This window comes from Bombina bombina, chromosome 10 (assembly GCF_027579735.1).
Source record: "Bombina bombina isolate aBomBom1 chromosome 10, aBomBom1.pri, whole genome shotgun sequence".
Lineage (NCBI taxonomy): Eukaryota > Metazoa > Chordata > Amphibia > Anura > Bombinatoridae > Bombina > Bombina bombina.
The window spans coordinates 5,332,669-5,347,352 of record NC_069508.1 but is presented as its reverse complement, the minus strand read 5'-3'; the positions used below and the strand labels follow the sequence as shown (position 1 = coordinate 5,347,352).

General features: G+C 44.0%; 1 protein-coding gene across 2 annotated transcripts in view; it reads right to left on the bottom strand.

The window, feature by feature from the left end:
• The window catches only part of MFSD14A (major facilitator superfamily domain containing 14A), a 247,077-nt gene that overhangs the window by 184,764 nt on the left and 47,629 nt on the right, over nt 1-14,684 (bottom strand). For both annotated transcript variants that reach the window (XM_053693728.1, XM_053693729.1), the window contains 2 exons: nt 12,670-12,765; nt 12,303-12,365 (listed from right to left, as the gene is read on the bottom strand). In XM_053693728.1, coding sequence (XP_053549703.1) covers nt 12,303-12,365; nt 12,670-12,765 — 159 coding nt within the window. The remainder of the gene's footprint in view (nt 1-12,302; nt 12,366-12,669; nt 12,766-14,684) is intronic.

Here is a 14,684-nt window from a genome sequence, read left to right as displayed (position 1 = left end):
TATATAAATCCCTTTTGGAGTATACAGGAAAGAAAATGTCTCTTTTTACAAATAAGTTGATAGCTGAGCGGCGGCTGCCTCCTCTCAACCGGAGGATCCAGGCAAGAACTAGGAGAAATAAAAAACAGAGGGGCGCCTCATGTGTGGTATAGTCTGATTGAAGACATAAGAAAAAGCAACAGAATAGCCAAATGAGTACTCACATACTCCACGAGCACACTCATGTGCTGGTAGGGGCAGGCTGTAGATTTAGATGGGTGTGACAGCTCACCCGTTCAAGGATACTTCCAATACTGTAGTTCTGCAACAGGTGTAAAACAAACAGAGAGCACTATATGTGCAGACCATTAAGGATGATACATAAAAATGTGCTTTATAGTATAAAGTGGGTACTCACATACTCCCAAAGCACACCAATGTGCTGGTAGATACAGGCTGCAGATTCAGGCAGGTGTGGCAGCTCACCCAAACAAACGCTCTTTTGGTATTGATGCAGTGAAAACAAAGGCAGGTTTAATGCTTCTCAGTAGCTGTGCACTTAGTAGTGATTGCAGGCAGATGGTAGGAAATGAGATCCACTCCAAAAGTAAAAATTTGCAAATATTTATTAAAAACTAAAATTTAAAAACAACACCAGGGTTGTTATATAAAGTGGATTATAGGGTCACCCAGTTGGCCCCAATGATTGCAACGCGTTTCTCGGTTGGCAAACCGTTTCATCAGGCATATCATAATCATTCCTACCTCTGCCTTTTATACCCTACAAACAATTGTGTCCATTCTAAGAGGTGTGTTCCTAATTGATTCTCACCTGTGTGAGCTATCAGGTGTCTCTGAGGCTAATTGGTTGTTCACTAGAAAAAATATACTTTGCAACTAAAAAAAAAAAAATAGCTGGAAGACCAACATCCCCTATAGTCAATTTAGACGTATAAGAAGAAACTGTAGTACGCTCACCCTCTATGAACAACAATCAGAAGTCCTTTTTAATAGGTTTAAAGAAAAGGGTTATCCTATTACATTAATAGAAGATAGCTTCTTAAGAGCAAAAAATGAGGACAGAAGCACTATCCTCTCCGCAAAATTGGAAGACCCCTCTAAACGAGATAATACTCACCTTAAAGACCCTCTTTTTATTACCCAATTTAACTCCAAACATAGTCTTATTAAAAAACTTTAAATAAACATTGGCCAATACTTGTCAAAGACCCCATTCTAAAGAATAATATCAAAAATACCCCACGAGTAGTGTTTCGAAGAGCACCAACTCTCAAGCAAAAACTGGCACCAAGTAAAATAGTAATATCTAAAAGAAACCATATACACAATGGTACATCACATATTGATAGGAAAGGAAAACCAGGAGCTTATAGATGCAATAAGTCAAGATGCCATATGTGCAGCATCATTACCCATGGTCACACAACAGGAGAAATAGGATTGATTGTAGTACTGAGTATGTTATCTATGTCCTCACCTGCAGATGTGGCCTGCAATATTTGGGCCGCACTTGCAGGAGGATACGTACCAGATGGAGTGAGAATTTAAGAAACATAAAAAAACAATCACTTAAACATAGCATATCACGCCACAGCACTGTTCAGCATATAGTGCTCTCTGTTTGTTTTACACCTGTTGCAGAACTACAGTATTGGAAGTATCCTTGAACGGGTGAGCTGTCACACCCATCTAAATCTACAGCCTGCCCCTACCAGCACATGAGTGTGCTCGTGGAGTATGTGAGTACTCATTTGGCTATTCTGTTGCTTTTTCTTATGTCTTCAATCAGACTATACCACACATGAGGCGCCCCTCTGTTTTTTATTTCTCCTAATTATCTTAGGAGACTGCTGACCAGCAGTCTCATAAGCAAAACAAATTATACTTCTCAACCAGAGAAAGAGAAGTAGCAGCAGTAGCTTTCTGACCTTTACGCTTTCCAGAGAAAACAAACAAACAGGGCAAAGGACTGGTGAAAATCCTAAGTCGCCTGTAGGTAGAATATTAAAACATGCACAACATCCAAGTTGTGCACCAAACATTCCTTTAGAGAAGAAGGATTTGGACATAGAGAAGGAACAACGTTTTCATGACCAATATTTCTATCTGAAACCACCTTCAAAAGAAAACCGACTTTAGAAAAAAATGTGCTTAGACAGAACTAAGCAATCAATTTCGTAGCAATCAGCTTCAGAGAAGCGAGATTTGGATGAAGGAATGGACCCTGAATTAGAAGATCCTTCGTCAGAGGCAACCTCCAAGGTGGAAGAGATGACATCTTCACTAAGTCCGCATACCAGATCCTGCAAGGTCATGCAGGGGGTATTAGAATTACCTATGCTGTCTCCTGTTTGATACGAGCAATGACTCGTGTAAGAAGGGCAAACGGAGAACACAGGTATGCTAGACTGAAATCCCAATGAACCGCCAAAGCATTTATCAAGGCGGCCTGCGTATCTCTTGACCTTGGACCATACCTTGGAAACTTGGTGTTCTGCCGAGACGCCATCAGATCCAACTATGGCACCCCCCAATTGAGGGTTAACCTGGAGAACACCTCCAGATGGAGCCCACTCCCCGGGATGAAATGTCTGTCTGCTCAGAAAGTCCGCTTCCCAGTTGTTCACTCCTGGAATGTGGATGGCAGATAGACAGCAGTTGTGAGCTTCCGCCCACTGAACAATCCGAGCCACCTCCTTCATGACTAAGGAACTCCTGGTTCCTCCCTGGTGGTTGATGTAAGCCACTGAGTTGATATTGTCCGTCTGGAACCTGATAAACCATGCTAAGGACAACTGAGGCCAAGCCATCAGAGCATTGTAGATCGCTCTCAACTCCAAGATGTTTATGGGGAGAGCAGACTCCTCCCGAGTCCATAGTCCTTGCGCCTTTAAACGAGTCCCAGACTGCTCCCCAGCCCAGCAGGCTGGCGTCCATGGTCACAATCACCCAGGAAGATCCCTGGAAGCATGTGCCCCGAGACAAAAGCTCCTGAGAAAAACACCACGGAAGTCTCTTGTCGACTGATCTAGATCTATCTTCTGAGACAGATCCCAATGGTCCCCGTTCAATTGTCTGAGAATGTAAAACTGCAGAGCTCTCAAATTGAATCAAACAAAGGGAATAGTGTGCATAGAAGCGACCATCAGACTAATTACCTCCATACATTGAGCCACTGATGCCGAACAGTAGACTGCAGAGAGGCAAGAGGAAAGAATTTGGATTTTCTGACCTCTGTTTGTTTGCAAAAATCGGTAGCCTGTAAATCATGATTTAGGCAAGGCTATTTGTAACCCATCAGAGAAAGGGCACTCGCTGGAAGGAACACATAGCCACAGCTGGACTTGAACTCTCAACCTTCAACTTTTGAAGGCAGCAAAAGTTTACCACTAAGCCATTGTGGTACACCATTCTCCATATTGAAGGATGGTACCCTGAGAAACTTGTAGACACACATTAGGTCTAGAAAAGGACGAAAAGTTTCCTCTTTTTTAGAAAACCACAAAACAGATTTGAGTAGAATCCTAGACCCTGTCCCTTACAGGGACTGGAACCATCCCTCCCAGGGAAGAAAGGTCCCGGTAACCTTGCGATATGTCCACAGCCCAGGGATCTGGGACATCTCGTATCCATGTTTGATAAACAGAGAAATTCTGCCCCCCCACCTGATCCAATCTCGGATCGGGGCAAACCCTTCATGCTGATTTAAACTCAGCTGCGGCTATTGCTTTCCCTTGTTCCAAGATTGATTGGTTTTCCAAGAAGACTCGGACTGTTCCTGCTTGGAAGGGGAAGAAGACATTCCTTTTAAGTTACGAAAGGAATGAAAAATTACTGACGTCCTTTAGGTCTATTCTGTCTAGTGGTAGAAAAAAACATTTATGCTTACCAGATAAATTCCTTTCCTTCCGGATAGGGAGAGTCCATGGCTTCATTCCTTACTGTTGGGAAATACAACACCTGGCCACCAGGAGGAGGCAAAGACACCCCAGCCAAAGGCTTAAATATCCCTCCTACTTCCTCATTACCCCAGTCATTCTGCTAAGAGAACAAGGAAAAGTAGGAGAAACATTAGGGTATAAATAGTGCCAGAAGAATAAAATAAATAATAGGGAACCGCACATAGACAAGAAAAAATGTGCGGGGGTCGTGGACTCTCCCTATCCAGAAGGAAAGGAATTTATCTTGTAAGCATAAATTATGTTTTCCTTCCTAAGTTAGGAAGAGTCCACGGCTTCAATTCCTTACTGTTGGGAAAACTATACCTAAGCTCCAGAGGACACTGAATGAATAACGGGAGGAAACAAAAAGGAAGAGGCGGACCCTATTCTGAGGGCACCACAGCCTGCAAAACTTTTCTCCTGAAAGCTGCTTCAGCCGAAGCAAAAACATCAAACTTGTAAATTTTTGAAAAAGTATGTAAGGAGGACCAGGTAGCCGCCTTACAAATCTGATCCATAGAGGCCTTGTTCTTAAAGGCCCAAGAGGAAGCCACTGCTCTAGTGGAATGAGCCGTTATCCTCTCAGGGAAGTCGAAATAGCCTTCTGCCCCTTACACGTCCCCAAATAGACAACAAACAAGGAGGAAGATTGTCTAAACTCCTTAGTAGCCTGAATATAGAACTTCAAGGCGTGAACCACATCCAAATTGTGAAGTAATCGTTCCTTCGATGAAGAAGGATTAGGTCACAAGGAAGGAACAACAATCTCCTGATTGATGTTGCGATCGGACACAACTTTAGGAAGAAAACCTAAATTTAGTACGTAAAACTGCCTTATCTGCATGAAAAATCAGATAAGGGGGCTCACATTGCCGAGCAGAGATCTCAGAAACTCTGTGCACAGTCAGTCTCTTGTGCAATAAAACCGACAGGGCCAAAATCTGTCCCCTCAGGGAACTAGCAGAAAGGCCATTCTCCAGCCCATCCTAGAAAAAAGATAAGATCCTGGCAACCTTAGCTCTGTGCCAGGAAAAAACACACTCTTCACACCAGAATAAGTAGGTCCTCCACACCTTGTGGTAGACACGCTGAGTAACTGGTTTATGAGCTTGACTAAGAATATCAATGACACTCTCAGAGAAACCTCTCTTGTCCAAGATTAAGCGTTCAATCTCCATGCAGACAAAACCTCAGATAATCTAGATTTTGATGAACAAATGGACCTTGTATCAGCAGGTCTCTGCGACAAGGTAACTTCCACGGAGGAGATGAGGACATCCCCACTAGATTCCTTCACAGCCACGATGGAGCAATCAGGATTACTGATACCCACTTCTGCTTGATGCGGGCCACCACACGAGGAAGAAGCGGTAATGGAGGAAAAAGATATGAGTTTGAACCTCCAGGGCACTGCTAGTGCACCTATTAGATCCGCTTGCGGATCTCTCGACCTCGACCTGGGTAGCTTGGTATTAAATTGGGACGCCATGAGATCTCCGGGTCCCCCACTTGCTGCATATCTCTGCAAACACCTCGGGATGGAGAGACCATTACCCTGGATGGAAGGATTACCTGCTGAGAAAATCCACCTCCCAGTTGTCCACACCCGGAATGTGGATCGCTGACAGCGAACAGCTGTGGGCCTCTGCCCACTCCAGAATCCGAGATACTTCCTTCATTGCCAAGGAACTTCTCATTCCCCCTGATGGTTAATGTAAGCAACGAGGTTATATTGTTTGATTGGAATCTGATAAACTGGGACAAACCCAGAAGTGGCCAAGCCTTCTAGGCCTTGAAGATTGCCTGTAGTTCCAAAATATTGATCGGAAGGGATGACTCTACCTGAGTCCACAACACCTGTGCTTTCCTGGCACCCCAAACAGCTCCCCATCTGGATAGGCTTGCGTCCGTAGTCACAATCTCCCAGGACGGTCTTAAAAAGCATGTCCCTCGGGACAGATAATCTGGACAGAGCCACCAAGAGAGCGATTCTCTTGACCGGCTGTCTAATAAAATCTGAGACAGATCTGAATGATCACCATTCCACTGCCTCAGCATGCACAGTTGTAAAGGTCTGAGACGGAATCTGGCAAAAGGAATTATGTCCATGCAGGACACCATGAGACCAATCACCTCCATACACTGAGCCACAGAGGGACTCAAGGAGGTCCGGAGGGCAAGACATGCCGAAGTTAGCTTACAACGTTTCTGGCCTGTTAGAAATATCCTCATGGATATGGAGTTTATTATAGTACCCAGGAATTCCACCCTGGTACTTGGGATAAGAACTCTTTTCCAAGTTTATCTTCCATCAATGTGATCGAAGAAGACTGCAAAGGGACTCAGAGAATTCTTCTGCAAGATGAAAGGATGGTGCTTGCACCAGAATATTGTCCAAGTATGGGGCTACTGCAATACCCTGAGTTCTGGCAACATCTTGAAGAGCCCCCAGAACCTTTGTAAAGATTCATGGAGCAGTAGCTAGGCCAAACAGAAGGGCAATGAACTGGAAGTGCTGGTCCAGGAATGCAAACCTCAGGAACTGAAAGTGTTCTTTGTGGATTGGAACATGAAGGTAAGCGTCCTTCAGATCTATAGTGGTCATAAACTGGTCTTCCTGAATTAAAAGGAAGGATGGACCTTATCTCCATCTTGAAGGAAGGGACACTGAGAAATTTGTTTAAGCACTTTAGGTCCAGAATTGGGCGGAAAGTTCCCTCCTTCTTTGGGACCACGAAAAGGTTTGAATAAAATCCCAAACCTCTTTCTTTTATAGGTACTGGGACAACAACTCATAAGGAGGATAGATCCCAAACACACCCTAGAAAGGCATCCCTCTTTTCTGGTCTAGTAGACAGATTTGAGAGAAGCAATCTGCCCCTTGGCAGATGAGATTTGAAGCCTATCTTGTATCCCTGAGATACCACCTCCAGGACCCACGGATCCTGTACGTCCTTGAACCAGGTGTCTGAAAAAACATAAATTATGCTTACCTGATAATTTTATTTCCATCGTGTGGAGGAGAGTCTACAGCTTCATTCATTACTTTTGGGAAATAAGAACCTGGCCACCAGAAGGAGGCAAAGACACCCCAGCCAAAGGCTTAAATACCTCCCCTCATCCCCCAGTCATTCTGCCGAGGGAACAAGGAACAGTAGGAGAAATATCAGGGTATAAATGGTGCCAGTAGATAAATTAAATTTTGGTCCACACACTGGAGTTACAGGCGGGAGCCGTGGACTCTCCTCCCCACAATGGAAATAAAATTATCAGGTAAGCATAATTTATGTTTTCCATCTAAAGGGGAGGAGAGTCCACGGTTTCATTCATTACTTTTGGGAAACATATACCCAAGCTTTAGAGGGCACTGAATGAAACCGGGAGGGTAAAAAGGTGGACCCTAATCTGAGGGCACCACAGCCTGTAAAACCTGTCTCCCAAAAATAGCTTCCGCATAAGTAAAAACATCAAATTTGTAAAACTTTGTAAAACTGTGTAATGAGGACCAGGTAGCCGCCTTACAAATCTGCTCCATAGAGGCCTCATTCTTGAAGGCACAAGACAAAGCCAAAGCTATAGATTAATGAGCCGTGTTCTTCTGAGGAGGCTTATGTCCCGCTGTCTCATAGGCCCAGCGAATCAAGCTCCTCAACCAAAAGGACAAAGAAGTAGAAGAGGCTCTCTGCCCCTTGTGCTTCTCGGAATACACCACAAAAAGAGATGTAGAAGTCTGAAATCCTTCATAGCCTGAAGATAGAACTTTAAGGCCCAAACCAGATCCAGATTATTAAGTAACCTCTCCTTAGAAGAAGAAGGGTTAGGACACAAAGAAGGAACAATTATTTCCTGATTGATGTTATGGTTAGACACCACCTTGGGAAGAAACCCCAAACCAGTGCGAAGAACAGCCTTATCTGCATGAAAGACCAGATAAGGAGGCTCGAATTGCAAGGTAGCCAGCTCAGATACTCGACGTGCCGCTGCAATCGCCAACAGAAAGAGAACCTTCCAGGACAGAATCTTAATGTCAATAGAATGCATAGGCTCAAACAGAACCCCCTGCAATACCTTAAGGACCATGTTTAAGCTCCATGCCTAAAAACAGGTCTGATTCTAGACAGAGCCTAAACAAAAGATTGAATGTCAGGAAGCTCAGCGAGTCTCCTGTGCAACAAGTCCCTTAAGGAACTGGCGGCAAGACCCTTCTCCAAACCCTCTTGGATAAAAGACAGAATCCTGGATACCTTCACCTTGTGCCAAGGATATCCATGTTTCTCACACCAGGACAAGTTCTCCACACCTTATGGTAGATGCGACGAGTGACTGACTTTCTTGCCTGAACTAGAGTGTCAATCACACATTCAGAAAAACCTAAGTGATCAATCTCCACGCAGTCAGCCTCAGAGAAACAAGATTTTGATGTTGAAAGGGACCCTGTTCCAGCAGATCCCTGCGACAGGGTAACCTCCATGGCGGAAAGGATGACATCCCCACCAGATCCGCAAACCAAGTCCTCCACGGCCACAAAGGAGCAATCAGGATGGCCAAAGCTCGCTCCTGCTTGATTTGTGCCACTACACGAGGTAGAAGTGGTAACGGTGGAAAAATGTAAGCTAGGCTGAATCCCCAAGGCACCACTAAGGCATCTATCAGCTCTGCCTGGGGATTCCTCAAACCGTATCGGGGTAGCTTGCAATTGAGTCTGGACGCCATGAGATCTATCTCCGGCGTTCCCCATCTGAGACAAATCTCCGCAAACACTTTGGGGTGAAGAGATCATTCCCCTGGATGGAAGGATTGCCTGCTGAAAAAGTCCGCTTCCCAGTTGTCCACACCTGGAATGTGGATCGCTAAGAGCGAGCAGCTGTGGGACTCAGCCCATTCCAAAATCTGAGACACCTCCCTCATTGCTAGGAAGCTCATCGTTCCTCCCTGGTGGTTGATGTAAGCAACCAAGGTAATGTAGTTGGTCTGGAATCTGATAAAGCTGAACGACCCCAGATAAGGCCACGCCCTCAGAGCATTGTAGATTGTTCGAAGTTCCAGAATATTTATCGGAAGGAGAGACTCATCCCGAGTCCATCTTCCTTGTGCCAATCTGGCACCCCAAACAGCTCCCCATCCTGCCAGACTCGCATCCGTGGTCACAATCTCCCAGGACGGTCTCAGGTAGAATGTCCCCAGGGATAGATGCGCCGGACGGATCCACCAAGATAGAGAGTCCCTGCGTCGATCTGTGAGAAATATTTTCATGGACATAGAGTCTATTATTGTGCCCAGGAACTCCACCCTGTTGCTGGGAACCAGGAAACGCTTTCCTGAGTTGATCTTCCAACAGTGAGATTGGAGTAGTAAAAGAAGAGCCCTTGAATGATCCTCTGTGAGGCTGAACGACGGTGCCTGAACTAGGATGTCGTCTAAATAGGGCGCAACAGCAATGCCCCTGGATCTGGCCACTGCAAGAAGCGCCCCCAGAACCTTCGTGAAGACTCCCCGGGCCGTCGCCAGGCCGAAGGGAAGGGCCACAAACTGGAAGTCCGGGAAAAGGGGATTTGTGGTTATACTATTGCCTGACCTATTTGACTCAAAAAACTACCCCAATACCGATATCCTCCTAATATCAGGTCAAAAATACAGTGATGCAAATGGGGGTGGGGAGCGCTATACTAGCTATGAGTATGGACGTATCAGTTATTGACGGTGTTGTGAAATGTATCTAGGAATTGTCTGAAATATACATACTTATATTTCAGACAATTCCTAGATACATTTCACGACACAGTCAATAACGGATACGTCCATACTCATAGCTAGTATAGCGCTCCCCACCCCCATTTGCACCACAAACTAGAAGTGTTGGTCCAGAAACGCAAATCTTAGGAACTTGAAGTGGTCCCTGTGAATTGGAATATGAAGGTAAGCATCCTTCAAGTCTATTGTTGTCATGAACTGTCCCTTTTGAACTAGGGACACAATAGAGTTGATTGTTTCCATTTTGAACGATGGAACAGCCAGAAGCTTGTTTAAACACTTTAGGTCCAGAATTGGGCGGAACGTACCCTCCTTCTTTGAAACCACAAAGAGATTTGAATAGTACCCTAGACCCCTTTCTGCTCGGGGTACTGGTACGATAACACCTAGAAAGGAGAAATGCCTCACACAAGGAATGCCTCTCTCTTTTCCGGTCTTGAAGACAGGTTTGACAGGAGGAATCTGCCCCTGGGCGGATGGGACCTGAACCCTATCCTGTAACCCTGGGTGACAACCTCCAGAACCCAAGGGTCCTGAACATCCCACAACCAGGCTTTGGAGAAGAGAGAGAATCTGCACCCTATTTGGTCTGGAGACCGGTCGGGGGGCCGCCCTTTCATGCCGATTTAGTCTCGTGGGCTTCTTGTTCTGCTTGGACTTGTTCCAAGACTGAGCAGGTTTCCAAGTTCTCTTGGACTGATCCGCTTTCGCAACGGCTGCTGGCGATGGGACTTGTCCCCGCGAAAGGGACGAAAAGTAGATCCTTGCCTCCTGTAACCGTGGATATGATCAAATCCAATCCTGGACCGAACAGAATCTTTCCTTGAAAAGGCAGGGACAACAGCCTCGAGGATTGTTGTCGTTGGGATCTGTGAGAATGAAAATTTGAAGATTGTCGTCCCTTAGACTTGTTCTTATCTTGTGGTGGGAAGGCACCCTTGCCTCCGGTAACCGTAGAAATAATGGAGTCCAGGCCTGAACCAAATAAAATCTTTCCCTTGAAGGGAAGAGAAAGGAGTCTGGACTAAGAAGATATATCCGCAAACCAAGACTTCAACAAGAGCGCCCGGCGTGCTAGGACCACAAAGCCAGAGCCCTTTGCATTTAGGCGAATAATTTGCATGTTTGCATCACAGATAAAAGAATTAGCAATTCTCAGAGCTTTAATTCTGTCTTGAATATCCTCAGCAACTGCAGACGCCGGTTGAAACAAAAATCCGTATGTTGAAACAGCTTTCTCAGAAAGGTTCCATTTTCTTATCCATCGTCTCTCTGAACGAAGAACTATCCTCAAGAGGTATAGTAGTACGTTAAGCAAGCGTAGAGATGGCACCATCCACCTTAGGAATGGAGCCCCACAAATCCAGTCGAAAGCTTAGGCCTGGGAACAACTTTTTAAAAGTAGATGAGGGGGAGTTTGTAACTGCACTGCAAAGTCCGCAGGAAGAAGGCCCCCTCCGGATGGAGGATTAGATGTGCTACGGGGAACTGCAAGTGGAGTGGATAATGTAGCAAGGGTAGTAATCTCACAGGACGCTGAGTGCTGAGAGGTAGATGGCTCAGAGGGACTAAGAGTCTTAGCAGGCTTGTCTCCCTTGTTAGACTTTATAACGGTATTAAAGTGAAGGTCAATTTTGACGAATTAGTGTCCGGTTTTTAATAATCCTATTAAAAACAAGGGCACTTTAATTCATCAAAATTGATATTTCAAGCGTTTTCTTCAAAAACTTACCTTTTAATCCTGAAAGCTGCTCCATCGATTCCTCCGGCCATCGGAAGCCTCTGCTTACGTCAGAAATGACGAATCCAGCTTCCTCCACGCCGTGATTGGATGAAGCCATTTTTGTCATTTTGGACTCATGAAGAGGGCTTGCAACGGGCGGAGGAAGCGGCTCTGATGGATTAAAAGGTAAGTTTTTTAAGAAAACGCTTGAAATGTCAATTTTGATTAATTAAAGTGCCCTTGTTTTTAATAGGATTATTAAAAACCGGGCACTAATTCGTCAAAATTGACATTCACTTTAAGGCATGTGGGTGGGAAAAAAAGGCCTCCTCACAATATAAACAAGTATGATCCATAGCTCAGATTATACCCACAGGAGGACACAAATACATGACAGGAAATAGTGCTCCTGTTAATGTATAACATTGTTGCAAAACTGCTGCCATATAGTGTTGTGGACACATGCACACTTATGAGCTTACATCCCAGCTTTTCAACAAAGGGTAACAAGAAAATGAAGAAAATTTGATAACAGAAGTAAATTCGAAAGCTGTATGTTCTATCAGAATCATGAAAGAAAAAAAAAGGGTTTTATGTCCCTTTAACAGCTCTGCTGTGGTGCTCTTTGCCTCCTCTTGCTGGCCAGGAGTATAAATTCCCACTAGTAATTGATGACGTTGTGGACTCTCCATATCTTAGGAAAGAAAAACCAGTTTTTTTCCCATGGCTTCAAAATTTGCGGAAATTTTACATTTCTAACCAGGAGTGAGCATAATTTGAATAAAACAAGCACATGTAGGGAGAGGTCAGCAGCACATGTGAAACATTCTGGTATTACGTAACTAGTCAGCACAACCGCACTGGGGCTAAGACCGTATAACACTCACCTTCACCCCCTGAATCAGCCCGTTCATAAGGAAGGTGTGCTTAGGGAACGTCTCATGTAGAACCTACAGTAGAGAAAGCAGATCATGTCACAGTTATTACTTCTCCTGCCGCTGACAATATACTCACATTACAGGCAGAGTAACCCCTCGTTCCCCCAATACCACACAGCTCTTCCGCTACTGTCTAGCACTGTCTATCAGTACTGCGTTTTTAGGCTATGTTTGCAGACTACACAGCCCTAGAGAGCAGGGCACATCATACAGATGTACCGCAGTGTGCCACTCAGGAGCCAACCTCACTCCCCCCATGTGCCAGTAACCACACCAGACCGTTTCCCCAAGCTCAAAAAGAGAAGATATGACTTACCACCAAGGTTGGAGCAGTCAAGAGGCCCCAGGCGAAGAACTCCAGAAAAATCACAATGACGGCATGATACACACTGGGAGAGCCTATACCCTGAGGCTGGAAGACAAGAGTATCACAAAATCAGGCCGCTAAATAATACTACTATACAATATTAGTCAATATAGCCGGCACCCAACAGTATAATCAATATCACAATTGTGTAATAAAATATGTGCAAGACATGTAAAACACAGTGGTTAACCCCTCACCCAGCTAACAGTAATTACCATAACACCCCCCCTTTGCAGCTAGCTACACCTAATATGCTACAGTTGTGCCTCAGGCCTCACTCTGTATAGGAATCCTGAAGGAGCCTGTCTTGGTGACAAAACATTACTATATAAGTTCCAGTCTCAGGCATCAGACCCAAAACTACATAAACACTCATGACAAGCGGCATGCCCTGACTGTACTTTGTAACAGGGTCTACTGGTTTGGCGCATAAGATAGTGGACATTAAAACTGGCCAAAATCTGGTACTGGAACAAAACAAAAAGAAAAATGTATGGAGGATGGCGCAGCAGCACCCAATGCCAGGCTGTATGCACTCCGGTAACTGGCTACAAACTTGTTACCATGGTGATTTGGCACCCAGTGTGTGCCAAGCCCTGCTGTGCAGCATTTGTATATTGAAATTGTTTATTAAGCATGTGTGGTCTTGCAGTATACAGCACATACACAATGCCTGTTACCTCTGTGCAAAGAGCGTTAAGTGTATGATGGCCAAGGTCACATCAGGACAGCTACAGAACAATTGAACCAGTGAAATTTTTGCTGCACGTGGGCAAATTAAACTTGCTCTGCAGAGTCCTTACTCGGGATGGTCTTGTTGACCTTATCACTGTGTCCGTCACATCACTCAAACGACTTAAGATCTCATTCTTGTTAGATGGTGGCGAAGTCTCTCACAAGCAGCTTCCCAAATATTTTTCTCCTATCTAATAGCTCTTTTCAAAGTGATTTTTTTTTCTTCTTAATCTTTTATTGAGGTATTTATAAATTACAGCAGGTAGTGCACAACCTATCACAATAGTAATACGTATACAAGGTATTTATAAATTACAGCAGGTAGTGCACAGCCTATCACAATAGTAATACGTATACAAGGTATTTATAAATTACAGCAGGTAGTGCACAACCTATCACAATAGTAATACGTATACAAGGTATTTATAAATTACAGCAGGTAGTGCACAACCTATCACAATAGTAATACGTATACAAGGTATTTATAAATTACAGCAGGTAGTGCACAGCCTATCACAATAGTAATACGTATACAAGGTATTTATAAATTACAGCAGGTAGTGCACAACCTATCACAATAGTAATACGTATAATAGGTATTTATAAATTACAGCAGGTAGTGCACAGCCTATCACAATAGTAATACGTATACAAGGTATTTATAAATTACAGCAGGTAGTGTACAGCCTATCACAATAGTAATACGTATACAAGGTATTTATAAATTACAGCAGGTAGTGCACAGCCTATCACAATAGTAATACGTATACAAGGTATTTATAAATTACAGCAGGTAGTGCACAGCCTATCACAATAGTAATACGTATACAAGGTATTTATAAATTACAGCAGGTAGTGCACAGCCTATCACAATAGTAATACGTATACAAGGTATTTATAAATTACAGCAGGTAGTGCACAGCCTATCACAATAGTAATACGTATACAAGGTATTTATAAATTACAGCAGGTAGTGCACAGCCTATCACAATAGTAATACGTATACAAGGTATTTATAAATTACAGCAGGTAGTGCACAGCCTATCACAATAGTAATACGTATACAAGGTATTTATAAATTACAGCAGGTAGTGCACAACCTATCACAATAGTAATACGTATAATAGGTATTTATAAATTACAGCAGGTAGTGCACAGCCTATCACAATAGTAATACGTATACAAGGTATTTATAAATTACAGCAGGTAGTGCACAGCCTATCACAATA